The 17,483-nt window shown below is 34.9% G+C and overlaps 1 protein-coding gene and 1 long non-coding RNA gene across 7 annotated transcripts in view; one reads left to right on the top strand and one right to left on the bottom strand.

The window, feature by feature from the left end:
- LOC115453245 (probable serine/threonine-protein kinase DDB_G0283337) overlaps window positions 1-17,483 on the top strand; it is a 17,798-nt gene continuing 315 nt past the window's right edge. The window contains exons 1-9 of one of the 6 annotated variants that reach the window (XM_030181931.2): window positions 1-224; window positions 324-356; window positions 930-1,118; window positions 3,897-3,977; window positions 4,594-4,626; window positions 4,950-5,477; window positions 5,954-6,097; window positions 6,927-7,124; window positions 10,872-13,644. In XM_030181931.2, coding sequence (XP_030037791.1) covers window positions 194-224; window positions 324-356; window positions 930-1,118; window positions 3,897-3,977; window positions 4,594-4,626; window positions 4,950-5,477; window positions 5,954-6,097; window positions 6,927-7,124; window positions 10,872-13,585 — 3,951 coding nt within the window. In that variant the 5' untranslated portion in view covers window positions 1-193 and the 3' untranslated portion in view covers window positions 13,586-13,644. Of the gene's footprint in view, window positions 225-323; window positions 357-929; window positions 1,119-3,469; window positions 3,670-3,896; window positions 3,978-4,593; window positions 4,627-4,949; window positions 5,478-5,953; window positions 6,098-6,926; window positions 7,125-7,717; window positions 7,832-9,497; window positions 9,785-10,871; window positions 14,243-16,589; window positions 16,706-17,483 lie in introns of those variants that run through there. The other 5 variants (XM_037441043.1, XM_030181935.2, XM_030181932.2 and 2 more) reach the window with 5 other exon arrangements.
- LOC115453248 lies at window positions 14,335-14,910 on the bottom strand. Its single transcript, XR_003939546.2, has 2 exons — window positions 14,819-14,910; window positions 14,335-14,616 (listed from the first exon to the last, which is right to left on the bottom strand). It is a non-coding gene; the product is annotated as an uncharacterized LOC115453248 (long non-coding RNA).

Genomic DNA, 17,483 nt, shown 5'->3' on the forward strand with positions numbered 1-17,483 from the left:
AACAACTAAAGTAAACATGAAAAATTATACATTTCCCTTAAAATCAACGCAAATCAAAGTCATTGTTAGCGCTTGAGGCGAATCATTTTTTACTATCGCACAATTTATTTCTTCCAACTGACCGTAAAGCGCCGTAATAAAAATATACTTTCAGGCCACTGTATTGCAATATTGTTAGGACTTTTATTTTACGATGAAATACATTTTTTTCTTATTGTTCCTTGGTACGTATGCAATTTATATACTTAACCATTTTTATTATTTTTTTTTATACTAGTACGGCTTATATAACCGTTTTTATTTTTAATATTCCTTTTTTATAGTTGCACGTGAAAGTGACCCAACTGTCCCTGATGGTAAGTGGAGTGAGGTCCAATATGTTGACTGACGAGAAATGATTACCCCTCGGCGACACTGGCCTGCTGGAACCAGATATACACAGGCTGATCATGGAACGCGACACACGTGGGTCACTATGGCGGGTTTTAACACCTTGTGTACGGTGGCTATCCGGGATATAAAATATATCCTAATGCCAGCAAGACCGTTTTTTATGTTATGAAATCTCTTACTGATTTTTAATAAAAGTAAAATGATTTTTTAGTTTAGGTATAACGCCTGAATGTAGACACTAGATGCCTGCCTTAGTGGCGTAGTTATATTACGTGCGCGGAATGATCATCGCTCTGAAGTCTTGAGTTCGAATCTTATGGTGTTTTGGTTTTTGAAGATAGAGGCTGCGTATGCAGGGTGTGATCCGGTAGATCTAGGGTTTGATACTCGAGTCGGGTTATACTGGGTAATTCAGGGTTTTAAAACCATTCGTCCATGATTGGATTTTTTAACAGCGTTAACTCATATTTCATACGCTTGTTAATACACTCATAAGCTTGTATGATTTTATCATCAGGTTTTTTCAATCATTACAGGTTTTCAATCATCGAAATGTTTTAAAAATGTAAAAAAGGAGAAAATCATAAGCAAAAAATGCCCGGATGTTAAATGTCCGCCAATCGACGAGCCCGTGTGCGCGAGGGTTACCAGCATTAAAAATAACAAAACTCTGTATATAATAATGGTAAATAAATGTGAAATGGAGTATATGAAATGTCATCAAGGTATGTGTTATGATTGATTCCTTCCTAAGCAATTAGAACAGACAATTACGCAGGAGATATTATAATGCACAAATGTGTGCAATACACAGCACTCTCTGTTTCTTCACTCTCATAGTCCGGTGAGAAGCGTGGCTTGGGACTATAGCGTCTACGTGCTTTCCGAGGCACAGGGGTATCACACCGCCAACTTCCTGGCTCTGAGCCGCGACTGACATTTTTTTTTAAATGAAAAAACCCAGTCACGATTATTTTGGTCCGACCCGGGATTTGAACCCAGGACCTCAGCGCGGTAGACGTACTCGTACCGTGTACAATTACAATTACGCCATTGAGGCAGTGTGGTATAGGATACTTGTATCCATCATATCGTACCCAAGATACCCGCCATAATAATCTACGTAAATGTGTTGCGTTCTGGGATCAGTCTGTGTATGTACGGTTTCAAACAGGCCGGCATAATGATGTTGATCGGCGAAAGGTAATCATTTCTCATAATAGGCACTTTTTGAATCCTACTCCACTCACCATCAGGTACATTGGAGTCACCATGCTCATATAAAAAATATGATAAGAAGGCTCTTAATAATTAAACAGATTGAAAAACACGGCCGGTTTTAATAATTCACTCTGGGCTAATGTTTATGGCTTTAAGTATTTTCCTGCAAACGTTTTTCAAGTCATAAATTACGATTGTATGTAGCTGGTGAAAACTCAATATGTAGATGAAACCTTTTATTCTGAACTAGCTTCCGCTCGCAGCTTCGCCCGCGTGGATTTCGGACTTCAAAAATGGAGGAGGTGCTCAATTTGTCGGGATGTTTTTTTAATGTATGGTGGTATGCAGGTGGTCCGATTGTCCAGTCAGGGTCTGATGATGGGATTCAGTAATCACGCGTGATGGCTTATTATTAGCATATCATGTATAATTTTGGTGTTTCTATACCGATTTCTATGATTCTTTTTTATGGAATATTTAATAATGTTAACTTTTTTAATTAGGGATGACTGAGAGTGTTATAAACGTAAGAGTAGACAAATATAATAAGAAAGCTTCGAACTGCTAAGCTATCGGGAGTTACACGTGTTATTGTGAGTCAACCATAAAAGATAGACATATGCTGTCGTGGGATATTTTTGACATAATTTTAAGGAGAACAATTCCGTCATACATGATTTCTGTGTAGCTTTAACCATTAAGGGTGCACACGCGACGGAAGCTGAAAAAATGGAGTAACTTCTCCCGATTTTCCAACATTTCCCTTCACTGCTCTGCTCCCTATTAATTGTAGCGTGATGAAAAGTATACTATAACCAGCACAGGAGTATGACAAATAATTGTACCAAGTTTCGTTAAAATCCGTCGAGTAGTTTTTGTTTCTATAACGGTTATACAGACAGACAGACAGACAGACAGACAGACAGACAGACAGACAGACAGACAGACAGATAGACAGACAGACAGACAAACAGACAGACAAAAATTTTACTAATTGCATTTTTGGCATCAGTATCGATCCCTAATCACCCCCTGATAGTTATTTTGGAAATATATTTCATGTACAGAATTGACCTCTCTACAGATTTATTATAAGTATAGAAGATAGAAGAAGAAGAAGAAGATATAGATAAATGGTTCGAAAACTCAAAACTACGGCGCTTCTATTGGGCCTTTAACACCCTAATGATCTGTTTAAGATTTTTAAAGCGATTTGTTGCGGGAAGTTCATGTAAAATAAAACTGTTATGCGGATTTGATCGCGGTTTATATATTATAATTTTCTCCCGACGTTAAAAAAAAGAAATTATATAATTGTAAAATGTAGGTAGATATTGTAATTTTGACTTTTCGGATGACCAACACCTCAGTCCGCCCCGTGCCCACGAAAGCTGCGAAGTCTTCGAAACGTCAGGAAAAAATCTATATATATAAAAATGAATCCCTATTTCCCTTGGTCACGTAATCACGTGTGAACGGCTGGACCGATTTCACTATTTTTATTTTGTTGTGTTTGTTATTGTCAGGAGAAGGTTCTTATGAAACAAAAAATTCAATAAATTGCGCGGAAAATTAGAAAATTTAAGAAAACTTATCGAAAATATTAATTTTGTATAACTGTTAATTGTTTGAAATAACTGTCAGCGATTGACAGAATGCGCGCGTGCTTACATAGTTAAGACAGGACAACGTCTGTCGGGTCAGCTAGTTATAATATAAAAACTGCGATAAAATCCGAAAAATAGTTTTATTTTAAAATCTAACAGTCACGTAAACATAAGTTCATGTTTTAATTTCCAAGTACAAAATATTTGTTAACACATTCAACAAAACTAAACCAAGTCTTTTATGTTAGGTGTTTAATAAAGTTTATAACGTGTCCGAATTTTAAAACGCGCCGAGCGATTAGCGCGCATGCGCGAAGCGTTTTACCTACGGCCTCGCGTTACCGCTCGGCCAATGGACAGCCACGTAGCGGCTCGGGGACGCGTCGCCAGTCCGTTGCCGGCCCTCGCCACACGCGCACACGCATCACCCGAGCTCCGTCGCGATACCGTATTTAGTCCCTAAATGTATTTGCGTTTATATTGTGTAGCTGTGTATATTATTGATTATGTGTCAAATAATAATAAATTCTTAGTCGTCAATCACGCGCGCTTTTCCAATTCAATTCGCCCCGAACCCACAAGAAAAGTTGTTATAAGTTACTTTTATGAGACTGGGGACGTACTACCTACAACAGTGAAAGAGAAGATGGTTAAATAAGTTTATTTTATTTGTAGGTCTACAAGCAAGCATCGTTGATATGAAAAACTGTGGCCATGAAGAATATAAAACTTTAAAAACTCTCCTTAGAGATAAAGGTAAACTAACAAAGTAAATTTTGAAAGGATTCGTGGCGCTTGATCTGCTATTTTATTTCCACGCAGTTAATGTCTGCGTCTAATAATTGTGTTTGGATAGTGTATGATCAGATCTCTACATATTGATTTTATATTATTTAGTTTTTAGATATATTTTTTTCACTGATAAATGTTTGATCGACGGGACATCTTTCCAGAAAAAGGATAATACGCGTTGAGGATAGAGGTTATTTAGCATAATAACTATTTAGGGGTCGGCCATTAATCACGTAATGCTCGAAAAGGGGGGAGGGGATTGGAAAAAAAATCTCTAAACATCTGGGGGGGCTCTAATGAGATATCATGTGTATTTATTTTTTGTTGATCACGCGATTTATAAACCAAAAAACGGCGCGTAACCTTTGACTTACCGTTGACAAGCAACGATTTTCCCGCGCTTCGCGACAACATTCCTATAAATAAATGTTTTTTTACACGTTCCTTTATACTTTTTATGCATCTAAAACAACCTGCAACGTGTTAATATCTGTCGGGATATTTTTATCTTATTGCTTCATTTTCCAAAATTTTATAATTTATTTCCTTATATAACTTGATAATTTATTTAATTTTACAGGCCGAAAGAGGGTGAAGAGGGAGGCTCATTCAGGTTGGTAGGGGATTTTATATAACCAAATACTATCTTAGATGTATGTATGCTAGATAACGTTGTATAAAAGAGTAAATAATTTGTATAAATCGTATTATTTATATTTACTCTTATATTTGTTTAACGCAACAGATTTTTTTGATGCACCTATCTTGTTCATCTCTGCTCTACCCTTAGGTTGACTGGGAAAGAATGCCTATGGCATTAAGTCCACCTACAATAGTTCATTGTCTGTGAAGTGCAAATAAATAAATATGTAAATATACACTTAAACAAATGTATATTCATAAAGAGCTGATCTATCGCTATCTTAATTTTGACAGGCAAAAATATCGACCCAAGTCGTCGTCGTCGTCGGAAACGTATAGCCAGAACTGATAACAAAACTATAATTGAACCCGAAGATTCTTCTGGCGACATAGCTGTTCCTCTTGACGCAACAAAAGAACCAATTACAGAAAATGGTTTCAAAGATATTTCAGATTCAGACGAAATCGCAAATGTCAAGCCTGAAGAACCTGCCAATCCAAATGAGCCATCTCAAGAGATAGAGACCAAAAACGATTTGCCAGAAGATTTAGCAGATGATAAAATATTGCCAGATAAAGAAGATTTACCAAAGTTAAATGAGGTAACAGATTTACCAGTGCCAGATATGCCAGTAACAGATTTGCCAGTGCCAGATATGCCAGTAACAAATTTGCCAGAAAATATGGAATCTGGACGTGTCATAGTAGATGCTGTGATAGAGCCAGGAAAGTATAATTTAGAAAATTTGCCAGAAGAGTTGAAAAAGAAAAAATTAACTAAGGACAAAAAGATAATATTTACAGATAAGAATCAGCCGGATGGTAAGTATAACTTTTTCCTGTTCGTATCCAAAGCACATTACTATATCGATATCTGCATACGAATCCCTTACGACAATATTTACAAACATTACCTAGTAATCGGTATATAATGCAAAGGTCAATAGCAACTCCCTTATTTATATTACAGCAATGCTCCGTCCTTAGATAAAAAAACGTCTATGAATAAGGGGTTAAGTATATATTACAGACCTACTTAATAATAGTTTGTTTTGAACTGGCAGCTGTTTTATGAACAGAGCAAAAAGCTAGTTAAAACAAGCGATAATTCACAAAGAATACACACATAATTTTAGAAAAGTCGTGGCATATCTTTGGGTTTTGAACTTGCGGACATTCGTCTCGGCAGTCCGTTCCATAACCAACGAGGCTACCGCCGCTTTGATATACTTTGGCAGAAAGCAAATATCAAACCGCCTCCTTTGCATATTGTCTCACACAATGTTATAAACTTGCAGACTACGACATATACCAAGCGGAGTGTCCGATGTCGTGTCCGACTCGAGACGTCATGGTGTGCGCGAAATGCCAACACAACGTTTACAAAACCTTCATGAGTATATGTCACATGAGGATGTTTTCTTGCATGTTTACTGACGAGAGTGAGTAATATCAAAGTAATAATGTTAAAAATTTATTTTGCTGTTTTTATTATAACGCCATCTACAGTCTAGACTGAAAACCAAATCCGCTGAAAGTGATCAAACTTAGGCGAATATACTTATGTCATAGCAAAAAAAAAACAAAACGAATTCCATTGTATTTTTAAAAATTATGCACCCAATATGAAATTGGTATAATGCACAACAATTGCAACAAAAAAATCTCCATACCAAATTTTATCTAAATCCGTTGGTAATTATTGAGTTTATCGTATTCTGACAGGCAAATAGATTCAAAAAAGGAGGAGGTTATCAATTCGACGTTAATTTTTTTTCTTTTTAAGAACAATTCCGTCTTACAACTTTGTTGCTCAATATCAACTGCGCAACTGAAGCTCTCAAAAAGAATAAATTTTCCCCGTTTTTGCAACATTTATTATCACTGTTCCGCTATTATTGATCATAGCGTGATAATATATGGCCTTCCTAGCTTTATATAATGTAGGGTATAAAAATAGATAACTGCAAACTTGACAAAATTTACACTAATGTGTAACGTAACCTCAAACCAATAAAAAGCATTATTCTGAGAACGTAACTTTTAGCAGGGGCGCGGGGAGAGGGGGGCTGTAGCTACTGGTAAACGTTACACCACGTTACAGGTGGTGGCAGGGGATCAAAAATCTTCAAAAATTGCGTTATGTAATACTTGATCGGCCCCAAAGTGATATTGGATTTTATAATCAGTATCAGCGTGTTATGGAATTTGTTTTCGTTTAGATCTGAAAAGGTTGACCAGCCTTCGTCTACAGCATATCTCTATCCACAGAATTAGAACTGGTATCAAGATATCCATGCGTGATGTCCGCCCCATTCCTCTCTGTAAAGCCGAACACGGAGCCCAGTGGAAGGATCACACTGGCTGATGATGAAGACAAGATCCTGAAGTTTATATACTGCAGGGAGAAAGGAAATCCTACCTTCATGGATGGGAAGAATATGATATTGTATTCTGAGAAGGATAATGGTATGGTTTTGATTCATTGCTATTGCAAAGGATTTTGAGTTGTGAACATGGAATCTGGTGGTAGGTCTCTCATATGAGAGTCCGCCTGGGTAGGAACCACTGTAATGTCTATTTCTGTCAAGCAATGTGTAGTCTCTGTTGCGTTCCGGTTTGAACATTGTAGCCAGTGTAACTACTGGATATAAGACTTAACATCTCATGTCTCAGGATGGCGAGCGCAGTGGAATACCAAACAATACATTGTAATTCAAGGTGTTGGTGTTTCTACTGTTTATGGGCGGTCGTATCGCGCACCATCAGACGAATGGCAAGCTCGTCTCGTCATTCAAAACAATAAAAAGTAATAGATATTGCAGTGGAACTTAAAGAGATGGAATGTCGCTAACGAGAGGATTTATTCCATTTGTTCTAAACAAATGGAATGTCGCATACGACAAGCTTTGGACACAAAGCTTGTCGTATGCGACATTCACATAACAATAATTATTTTTAGTCAATAATCGGATGTCCAAATAGTAATAACATTCTTTACGATAAAAGGGAGCAGTTTAATTTTTTTTACCTATTATGGTGATATTTGGTTTTCTTTTCAGTTTACCCAAATTGCGACTTAAATAAAAACAAGAGACAATTAAAAAACGAAAATATGACACAAGAAAACTCTTATAGTACTGATTAAATGTTTTAATATACGAAATATTATACTGCGCCGATTATTATTTCAAAATAGATAATTTAATTGCTTCCTTGGTCTAATGGTAACGTATCAACTGTAATAATAATAAAACTAAACCGCCTTCAAAAACCACAAAAGAATAATTCGTATGTATGACGGATATATTTTTATATTGTAACTTTCTGTGGGTGTTTCGAAGACTGCAGCGTTCATGGTCCAAGAGGAATTGGTTCCGTAAAAAACCGCGAAAATAGCTTTATTCGAATAACTAACATTCGTGTAAACATAAGAAAACAACATCAAATATTTTATATTCTAGAATAACAAATAGAAGATCCACGGTATTGTTTTAACTGCAGTTAGCATAAGAGGGATGCATCGGAGCGATCATTAACCTACAAAAAACTAGTTTAATAATATGTTAGTTTTATTATGGTATTTCTATTCCATTTCGTAATTCCATTCCATTAAGTACCATTATATCTTGGGTAGGGGCAGCATTAGAGAGAGGCGAAGGGGGCAATCGCTTGGGGATTCGCGCTCACATGATTTTGGAGGACCTTTTTCCCGATCTTACCCGACTTGTTAAAACTTGGGAACATTTTTTTTACCCCACTCACAATCCTTTTTTTTTTTGCCTTCGTCTGGGACCTCACGTCGTTTAGGGCCGCAACTAATTTTAAATACCAAAAACAAAGCCAAATTGTTTCCAAAACTTGCAAAAGACGCGCTAAACACGCATATGACAGGAAATTTTTCAACGATAACTTGCTCTCTTATGAAAGAAAGCATGAACACAATTTGTCATATGAGCCCATTACTATTTGTGAACAAATCAATTAGCAGGAAATATCCGCGTGGATAATTAGATTATGGACGCTGTAATTAACAGCATAGAGTATGAAAATGAGATAGAAGGGAATGAACTATATATACCTATATTTAGGGAATGAAATATTCAAATGTAAAGAGGTCTAATAGCGTTTCCACTTTACTTTAGAGGCACGTACTTAGGTAGATACTTGTTGTGACTGTGAGAACACAGGTTAGATTCCTAAGTAATAAAATTGTGCGAATTAATTACTGCAAAAACACGCCTGGATTTAAATTTGTAAGTCATATCACTGGCTCACAGATGGCGTGTATTGGCAGACTTCACATAACCCCAAAATTAATTTAGAGAACTTAAGTATACAGGTCTCATCACGATATTTACCTTCACTTAAAGGAAGCGATAATTCACAAAGAATACACACATTACTTAAACTTAAACAATTCTTGTGCGCTCTGTCTCCACACCGAATGCAAGCCCGCATGGGAGACATTTGCCGCGGCCCTAGCCATACAGTTAAGTATGTATGCCTCTTGGTTTCCAAATTCATATTGAAGTCTATAAGGGTTCGCGAACATCTCCCCTACATCCATCTTAATATATTTAGTTCCTTCTTCTCCCGTCACACTTCCTTCCCAACTATCGCGACGCGTTTCTCCCTTATTATTTATTTAAAAATACATATATACATCATTTTATTTCTTCTTCCCTGCCAGCCCGAGCTGGCTTCTTTGTTTACTATATTTTTCATTTATTTTATTTTCAATATAAATTTCCTTTGTTTATATAAGCTAATTTAATTAAGTATTAATTATATGTTCTCATGTACCTTGTCTTATCATAAGTGCAACTATGTTCGCCTACATGATGAATAAAGCATTTTATTTTATTTTATCCCCTCCCCATTCCCCTAGGGACTGCCGTGATTGCTACGCTGAGGCACCACGGGTAAGAACCACGGTGGCTCACCAAAAAAGAAAACCTACGAATATTCTGCAGTCGCTTCTACTCCGGTATAGACTATCGCTTAATTAATTTATACTCTATGACAATTAGTAATGATACAATGACCACACGACACAAGAACAGTAATCAGGTTCACGGTTCTGAGTTGAAGCCACACGGACTTCATGTGTAGAAAAATGAAATGGGGTGAGGAAACTGTTAACTATCTTACGGCCAGTTTTTTTCCATTAGCATTAAAGTTACAAAAGAAGGCATAAACGCCTTTAGTCTTCGAAACGGTAGGCAAAGGTGCAACTGGTATACTAACTTTCTGCCGTGCACGTCCCTTCATGATAGGCTATCGCTATATAATATCAGCCCTGTATTATATACTGTCTTACTGCACGGGCCTCCTCTACTACTTAGAGATTAGGCCTTAGTCCACCACGCTGTAGTGCGGGCAGACTTCACACACCCTCGAAATTCCTATAAAGAACTTCTCAGGTATGCAGGTTACCTCACGATGTTTTATCGATCGTCATATCGATCTAATATTCCAGACTCCCAGTTGAGTAGAAAAACCCAATATCATTGTCCGACCCGGGGATCAACCCGAGACCTCAGCACTGCAGAACCGTAAAACAATTACGCCACCGAGGCAGTAATAATATCAGCCCTGTATTATATACTGTCCCACTGTTGGGCACCACGCTGGCCTAGTGCGAGTTGAGAGGCTTCAAACACTCCCGAAAATTCCTAATAGAGAATTTCTCAGGTATGCAGGTTTCCTCAGGATGTTTTCCTTCACCGTTAAAGCAAGCGATAATTCGCAAAGAATACACTCATTTCGTTTTTTCATAATTTTTAAGGTTTAGCATAATCTTTGAAGTCTCATCTTCTCCCAATGACCGTCCTGAGCCGAGGTTCGTAATTCGGTAGTGGGTCACCCTCAGGTGGCTTAATTTCAAGGTTTGCGCGCCTAAAGCGCTCCTCCAAGTCCGGTGTGTGTTGTATAAGCCAACCCTTGTCAGGCTTACAAAGGTAGGGTTATGTAAAAAAAGTATGGTTTACATTACCACACCTCACAAAAAGGCAGCACGAGCATAGGAGTTGAGACAACCATAATTAGAATAAAAGTAACAGTTTTAACTGTTGTGTTTGAACGATTGCGATTAAAAATTCTAAAACCTTGTAGAACTCACTAATATTTACCGTATAATGTAAATTGATGCTCATAATCATATTTCCCATACAAAAAACATGGACGAAAGTAATATAATATGTTTTGTTTCAGCAACGATTCTCATAGTAATACAAATAGGAGTTCTAGCAGCTGACGACAAATGCAATTGTAATAAAACTGAGAAAATCAAGATTATTCTTATAAAAGTCGATGATAAAGACTTAAAACTTAATAGTAATGTAAATGTTTTTGATGCTACCGATGTAGATACAAATATTAAAAACATTACTGATGTAGACAAAGATATAATTAAAGATATAGTTGGTGATAACAATAATACTAATTTTAGTTATGTAGACTCCAATAATTATAATATCACTGAAGACTGTCATGATAAAGATAATCTAGAATTGGATTCTTTAAATTCTGATGAAGTAACTGATAATATTTCTTTAAGCAATGATGCAGTTAATATAAATTTGGATGGATCTGAAAATAGAAGGCTAAGTGATGACGTAAATTTTGTTAACACTACTAGAGACAATAATAAAACACTTGAAGAACTAACTAAACCAGAAAACTATATTTATAATGATGCTAGTAATATTTCGATTCCTACGATGGAGTTAACGTTGGAAGACTTTGCGATACAAAATGATAATAATAATACAAGAGATATTCCTGCAGTTGTAAACATGGAACAACCTTTAAATACTTCAGACGTTGAAACTAATCGACGTATTTCTTTTGACACATCAACAGAATATATAAGAGACACAGGTACTTTTAAATTTTACAATAAAGATTACATAAATGTGAAAGTAAATCAGAGTAGGGAACCAATTGAAGATTTAGTTCGTGGATCAGTTGAACATTTTAACAATATTAATGAAACAGTAAGTGGCAGTATTGATGGAAACAATCAAACAAATAATAAAAGTGATGGAAAAGTTGAAAACGTAAATATAGCCACTGTAAGAAATGATAAGTTGAATAATTCCAATGAACAAGAATTTAAGTTACATATTGTAACAAAAAATGAAACAAAGAGCAAGAATTCTAAAAAAGAAAAGATAACAGCCGCAAGTTATAATACATCAATAATGTCACATAATATTGATAAAGGAAAAACAGATAATATTATAAAGATTGACGAAACAAACAATTCCAGTAAAGATATTTTATCCGACTTAAAAGCTGCAGAAGTGAATCCCACAAATATGTCTAAATCGACCATTGACGGTTCAAAAAAAGAAAATAAGGTGATTCATAAAGATATTAGTATCACGGATTTCCTAGATACAATAATTAATGACGAATCTAAACCAATATTGCAAGATATTGATAAACAAAATGCAAAAGATTTAAATTTAAAAGAGGCAATAAATCAACACCACATTAATTTAGATAGTATAGTGAATTATTTGGAAAATAAACTTAGAAATTACGAAGAATCTCTTAAAAATGACACTAAAGATGAACGGAATAAAACAAAAAACACGATTCAACACAAAGAAATACGTGGAAATATAAACAGAATTCTAGATTTAAAACAATCAAATAAAATACTAGAACAAATAGATACCTTATCGCAAATGAATAAAGATCATATGTTTGATATGAGTGCACTAAATAGAACGAAAGAAAAAAATAAAAATAGTGCAGTGAAACATCAGGAACTGAGCAATTTGGATGCAAATCGGTCTATGAGTGATAACAACGATATAAAGACACATGTTAATGTCGATACTACTTCCAATCACACAGAAAATATAAAGATATATAAAGATAATAATGTAGGAGATAAAAACTTTCCACAAAAGATAGAATCACATAATGTACTAGGTACTAAAAGAGACGATGTTGATTTGGTAGAAAACTTAACGAAATCTGTTGAAATTGAACTAGATAACATCTCTGAAAGTAATAGAGGACTTTCAACCACTAACATACCTTATAGGAAGTCGTATTCACCACATATGACGTTTAAAAATGATGCATTAAAAGCTAAAATAACTGAACCACCTGTCTATAAAATTGGTAATTCTAAGCAAAATAATATCAATAAACAAGAAGAAAATGATACAGAAAATGGTCAAATAATTGACAGTAAAGTAAATAAACGCATTGATTCAGGAAATGAAGAAAACAAAATCAAATTACAAGACATTAAAGCGCTTTTTGCCATTACAAATGCTGTAGACAAAATAGCTGAAGATATACCAATTATTGAGGAAGACACGAATTCAACAATACTTAATAGCAAAGATAGGATTACAACACACACATTTTCTAGATTGGAAGCCAATAATTTAGATATGAGCCCTATAAAATTAGAAGTTGATAAAAGCAAAACAAAAGATTTTGAACGCAATATTTTAAATACCGTTAATAAAAATACTGTAACTAATAATGCGATATATTTAAAAAATCCAGACAACTTTGGGACCTCTTTATATCCTAATCGAAAACAAACTGAATCATCATTAATTATTGCTAAATCCAAACCGTTAAATGTACAAGAATCTAACACCAACACAAATTATTTAAGACATTTTTACACACCCAAATTAAACAACCAACCAAATACTTATTTTACAAATAATGTAATTTTAAGTAGAATGAATCCTTTAAATTTTCTGAATCTGAAACCAGATAAAAACTTTATTGAAATGGATAAAAATAAAAAGGACCTTTCAAGAACTCTAAATAGTGATGCTTCGGAAATAATTTCGCCAAAACAAAATATTCCAGAAGATACTAGATATATAAATCTTAATATAATTAACAATCCGAGATTTATATTTCTCCTTGCTAGAAAATAATATAAAATTATGAAAAATAAATCATAGATATAACAAGCTTGTAACTTTTTGTAATAAACTATTAATTTTTAAATATTTTTTTATTTTTTCCATTTATTTTAACAACCACTAATTACATTTATTTTGAAATGACTATATAGACGCCTAAAGTGGAATGCTTTGGGCAGATTAGTGATTTATTTAATCTTGAAGTTAAACTTCTTTAGAATTGTTGTAATTTCAAAGTCAAACTCGATGAAACAATAATGCGGCACGACATTTGATAAAGGAACAGCGTTCAACTAGCCTGCATGCGACATTTTCCATCCTTTTGTTCTTTAATTAGTACTTATGTATTTCAAAGAGAATGCATTTATTAATACATGTACATGTTTGCGAATGCGTATTACGAAGCTGCAGTATAAGAAGCCATTCGTGTGCGCCCGGTCTCCACACCGAAGGTACACATATACACGAGGGGACATTTGCCATGGCCCTAGGCACATAGTGGAATGTGTATACCTTTTGGTTGCAAAATTCACACTGAGGAATATATTAAGGGACTGCCAACATTCCCTGGCCCTCTGCCCTGCGCCCATCCTAAGATGGTTCCTTACCTTTCCCCACTCTTGCTTCCCAATTCCCTCCAGGGCCCTAAGTTAGGTGGAACCAGTATACCGTTCGTAGCTATACTGAAATTGCAGTTTGCAATCGCATGTATAGTAAAATTCAACGAAATGGTCCCTAACATGAGCTATTAAATTAATAAATACAACAGTAGGAATATATTTATATTAATTTGAAAATAACCACTCTGTTCTCTTTATGATCGGGTTTCGTCACATCGTAATACCGTCCGTTGATCTTTAATCTCTTCTCTGGAACCACTTTTTTGTCTTCCTCTACACTTATTTTAAACTCATTTTTGAGGTTATCACCGTCTACATCTGATTCTTCAATATCATCTTCTGGGTGGTAAGGATTGTTATAAGCTCTAGATAATCTTGCATCTTGAACATTTCGGACGTCTGTTGAGTTGGTAAAAGATATGACTGTGGAAATTAAGAACATTGTAGCCAGTGTAACTACTGGACATAATAAAACTTAACATCTCATGTCTCAGGCGAGCGCAGTGGAATACCAAACACTTTGTAATTCAAGGTGTTAGTGTTTCTACTGTTTATCGGTCGTATCGCTCACCATCAGGCGCACGGAAACTCGTCACGTCATTAAAAGCAGTGTCAAAAACCCTACCTTTATAGATTAGCAGCGACTATTGGTGGATTTAAAAACGATTTCTCTACAAAAAATAACCATCAGGCATTGACTTCACTCAAAACTTTGTCGTGACGAATTAAAAAAATCTACTTACCAAACAAAAGCCAAAATGTAATCATTTCCCGAGCATATTTTATTGCTTTCTGTATTAAAAAAGTAAATATGAGACGTAATAAACATGGTTCTGTATTAGGCTAAACAATTTGTACGATTCGTAACAAAAAAAAAATTTTAAACACTATATCTTCTTACTTCCTACTAATATTATAAATGCGAAACTTTGTGAAGATGGATGTATGTTTGTTCCTCTTTCACGAAAAAACTACTGAACGGATTTGGATGAAACTTTACAGTAATATTGGTTATACGTCAGAATACCACACAGGCTACAATTTATAATGATTTTGTGTAATTTGGTCATAATATAACGATACATGTCAATTAAGTCGAAAAACATAATCCCGAAAAACTTCACGCAGGCGATGCCGCAAGCAAAACCTAGAATATTATAAATACATGTTTGTAAAAATGTTTGTTAGAAGTAAACGCAGAAACAACTGTAAAGATTTGGATGAAATTTGCATACGGAAAAACCATAACTGGATTAAGTAATACATGGACGACTTGTTAGCTGGCAATTTGCTCACAAAGGATATATACTTAATCATTTTAATTCTGATTTAAATAGATTGCACTGGCGTCATAGTGTTTTAGGTACTTTTGAAGCGGGAAAGGCTTTTTGTGCAGGTTAAGTCGCGAGTGATACCTATTTAAGTAAAATTGTTTCTTCAGATAATAAAATAAAAGCCTACCATATTCACGTATCACAGAGAAGCCATAATTCTGTCGGCTTATTTGTAAGCCGATGTACGCTGACTGATCTTTTAAAATGTAATTTTGATTATTTTTGTCATTCATAAAAAACAATGTTTTTAAAATGGATTTTATTCAATAAAACTGCATACGTATCTCAAAACTATTTATTTTTACAGCCGCTAGTACAAATTACGCATGAATATTTATACGTGTTTTCCTACAATCTGTTTCTTAAGTAAGTTTTATTTATATTTGATTTTATGTTATTTACCTAAGATTTTTTGTAGAGTTGTTTCCGTATTATAATTTCAATTAGGGCATAGGTTTAAAGAACACAATCTAATCTTAATGAATTTAGTGCTTAAATATTGTTTATAATGAGTGTGTTCTGTGCTATGCCTTTCGTTAAATAAAAAAAAATAGGAAGGCTTATTGCCGGGAACAAAACTTCTAGTCAGGCAATGTAACTACTACATAGAAAGTGGAACACTTTTGTATGGCTTTGAATGACGAGACGAGCTTGCCGTTCGCCTGATGGTAAGCGATTCGACTGCCTATAAACAGCAGAAACACCAACACCTTGAATTACAAAGTATTGTTTGGTATTCCACTGCGCTCGCCATCCTGAGACATGAGATGTTAAGTCTTATCATGTCCAATACTTACACTGACTTCAGATCCTGAGGAAGGAAAAGTCATAGAAGCCGCGTACTTTATGTATTGTCTCAGTTATTTACTATAATTATTGACGGAGAACAATTTAACACTTTTTTAAAATAAAAAATAAAATGTGACGCCATCTGTCTACTGTAAGTTTTAGAGTAATAGAAACAGACAACTTAATTACCGCATGTTCGCGTCATCTCTTTCACGCATTAAAATATATAACATGTATTATTTTGCATATTATTAACAATTTAAGTTTTTTCAGTATTCATAAACCCAAGCAACTTGAAAATGACGTCACAATTTCCTAAAGAACTTTTCAAGAAATTATTGTTGAAAAATTACATCAATTTCAGAAACAAAGCTGATAATGTAGCTGAGGTATATATACAGGGTCATTTTGACATTGCGTTACTAAATGAAACCACATACTCGTCTTCACCTTTGCTGACATTGTGCCAAAAATCATCCATTTATAACGAATATTTTCACCAAAAATCTTGGTTTTTGTTTTCAGATTTTTCGATCATTTTGTAGATTAATGCGAATGTGGCGTAAGCTTGAGTGTATTTCTGACTGAAAGTATAATGTTGCCGCTGTAACGAATACTCATAGAGTAGTAGTAGTGGCATCAGGGGCATAAAATTAAAATTACTTTTATTAATATTTATTTTGTTCGAAACTTACACTTTTTTATTTTACATCTACGGCTCAAGTAACTTATTGTAATGTGATATTTTCAAATAGATGAGTATGTGGTTTCATTTAGTAACGCATTCTCAAAATGACCCTGTATAGTATAATTAGATTATGCCTTGTATTTCTTGCTTAGTAATATATTGAATACCTGTGGAGAAGGGTGAAATATTCCAAAAGGGAACCCGACATAACATAATAATAATAATATCAGCCCTGTATTATATACTGTCCCACTGCTGGGCCTCCTCTATTACTGAGAGGGATTAGGCCTTCGTCCACCACGCTGTAGTGCGGGCAGACTTCACACATCCTCAAAATTCCTATAGCGAATTTCTCAGATCAGGTGTATGAAGTCTGCCCGCACTACAGCGTGTTGGACTAAGGCCTAATCCCTCTCCGTAATAGAGGAGGCCCAGCAGTGGGACAGTATATAATACAGGGCTGATATTATATACACTAA

Source organism: Manduca sexta, chromosome 1, assembly GCF_014839805.1.
Source record: "Manduca sexta isolate Smith_Timp_Sample1 chromosome 1, JHU_Msex_v1.0, whole genome shotgun sequence".
Lineage (NCBI taxonomy): Eukaryota > Metazoa > Arthropoda > Insecta > Lepidoptera > Sphingidae > Manduca > Manduca sexta.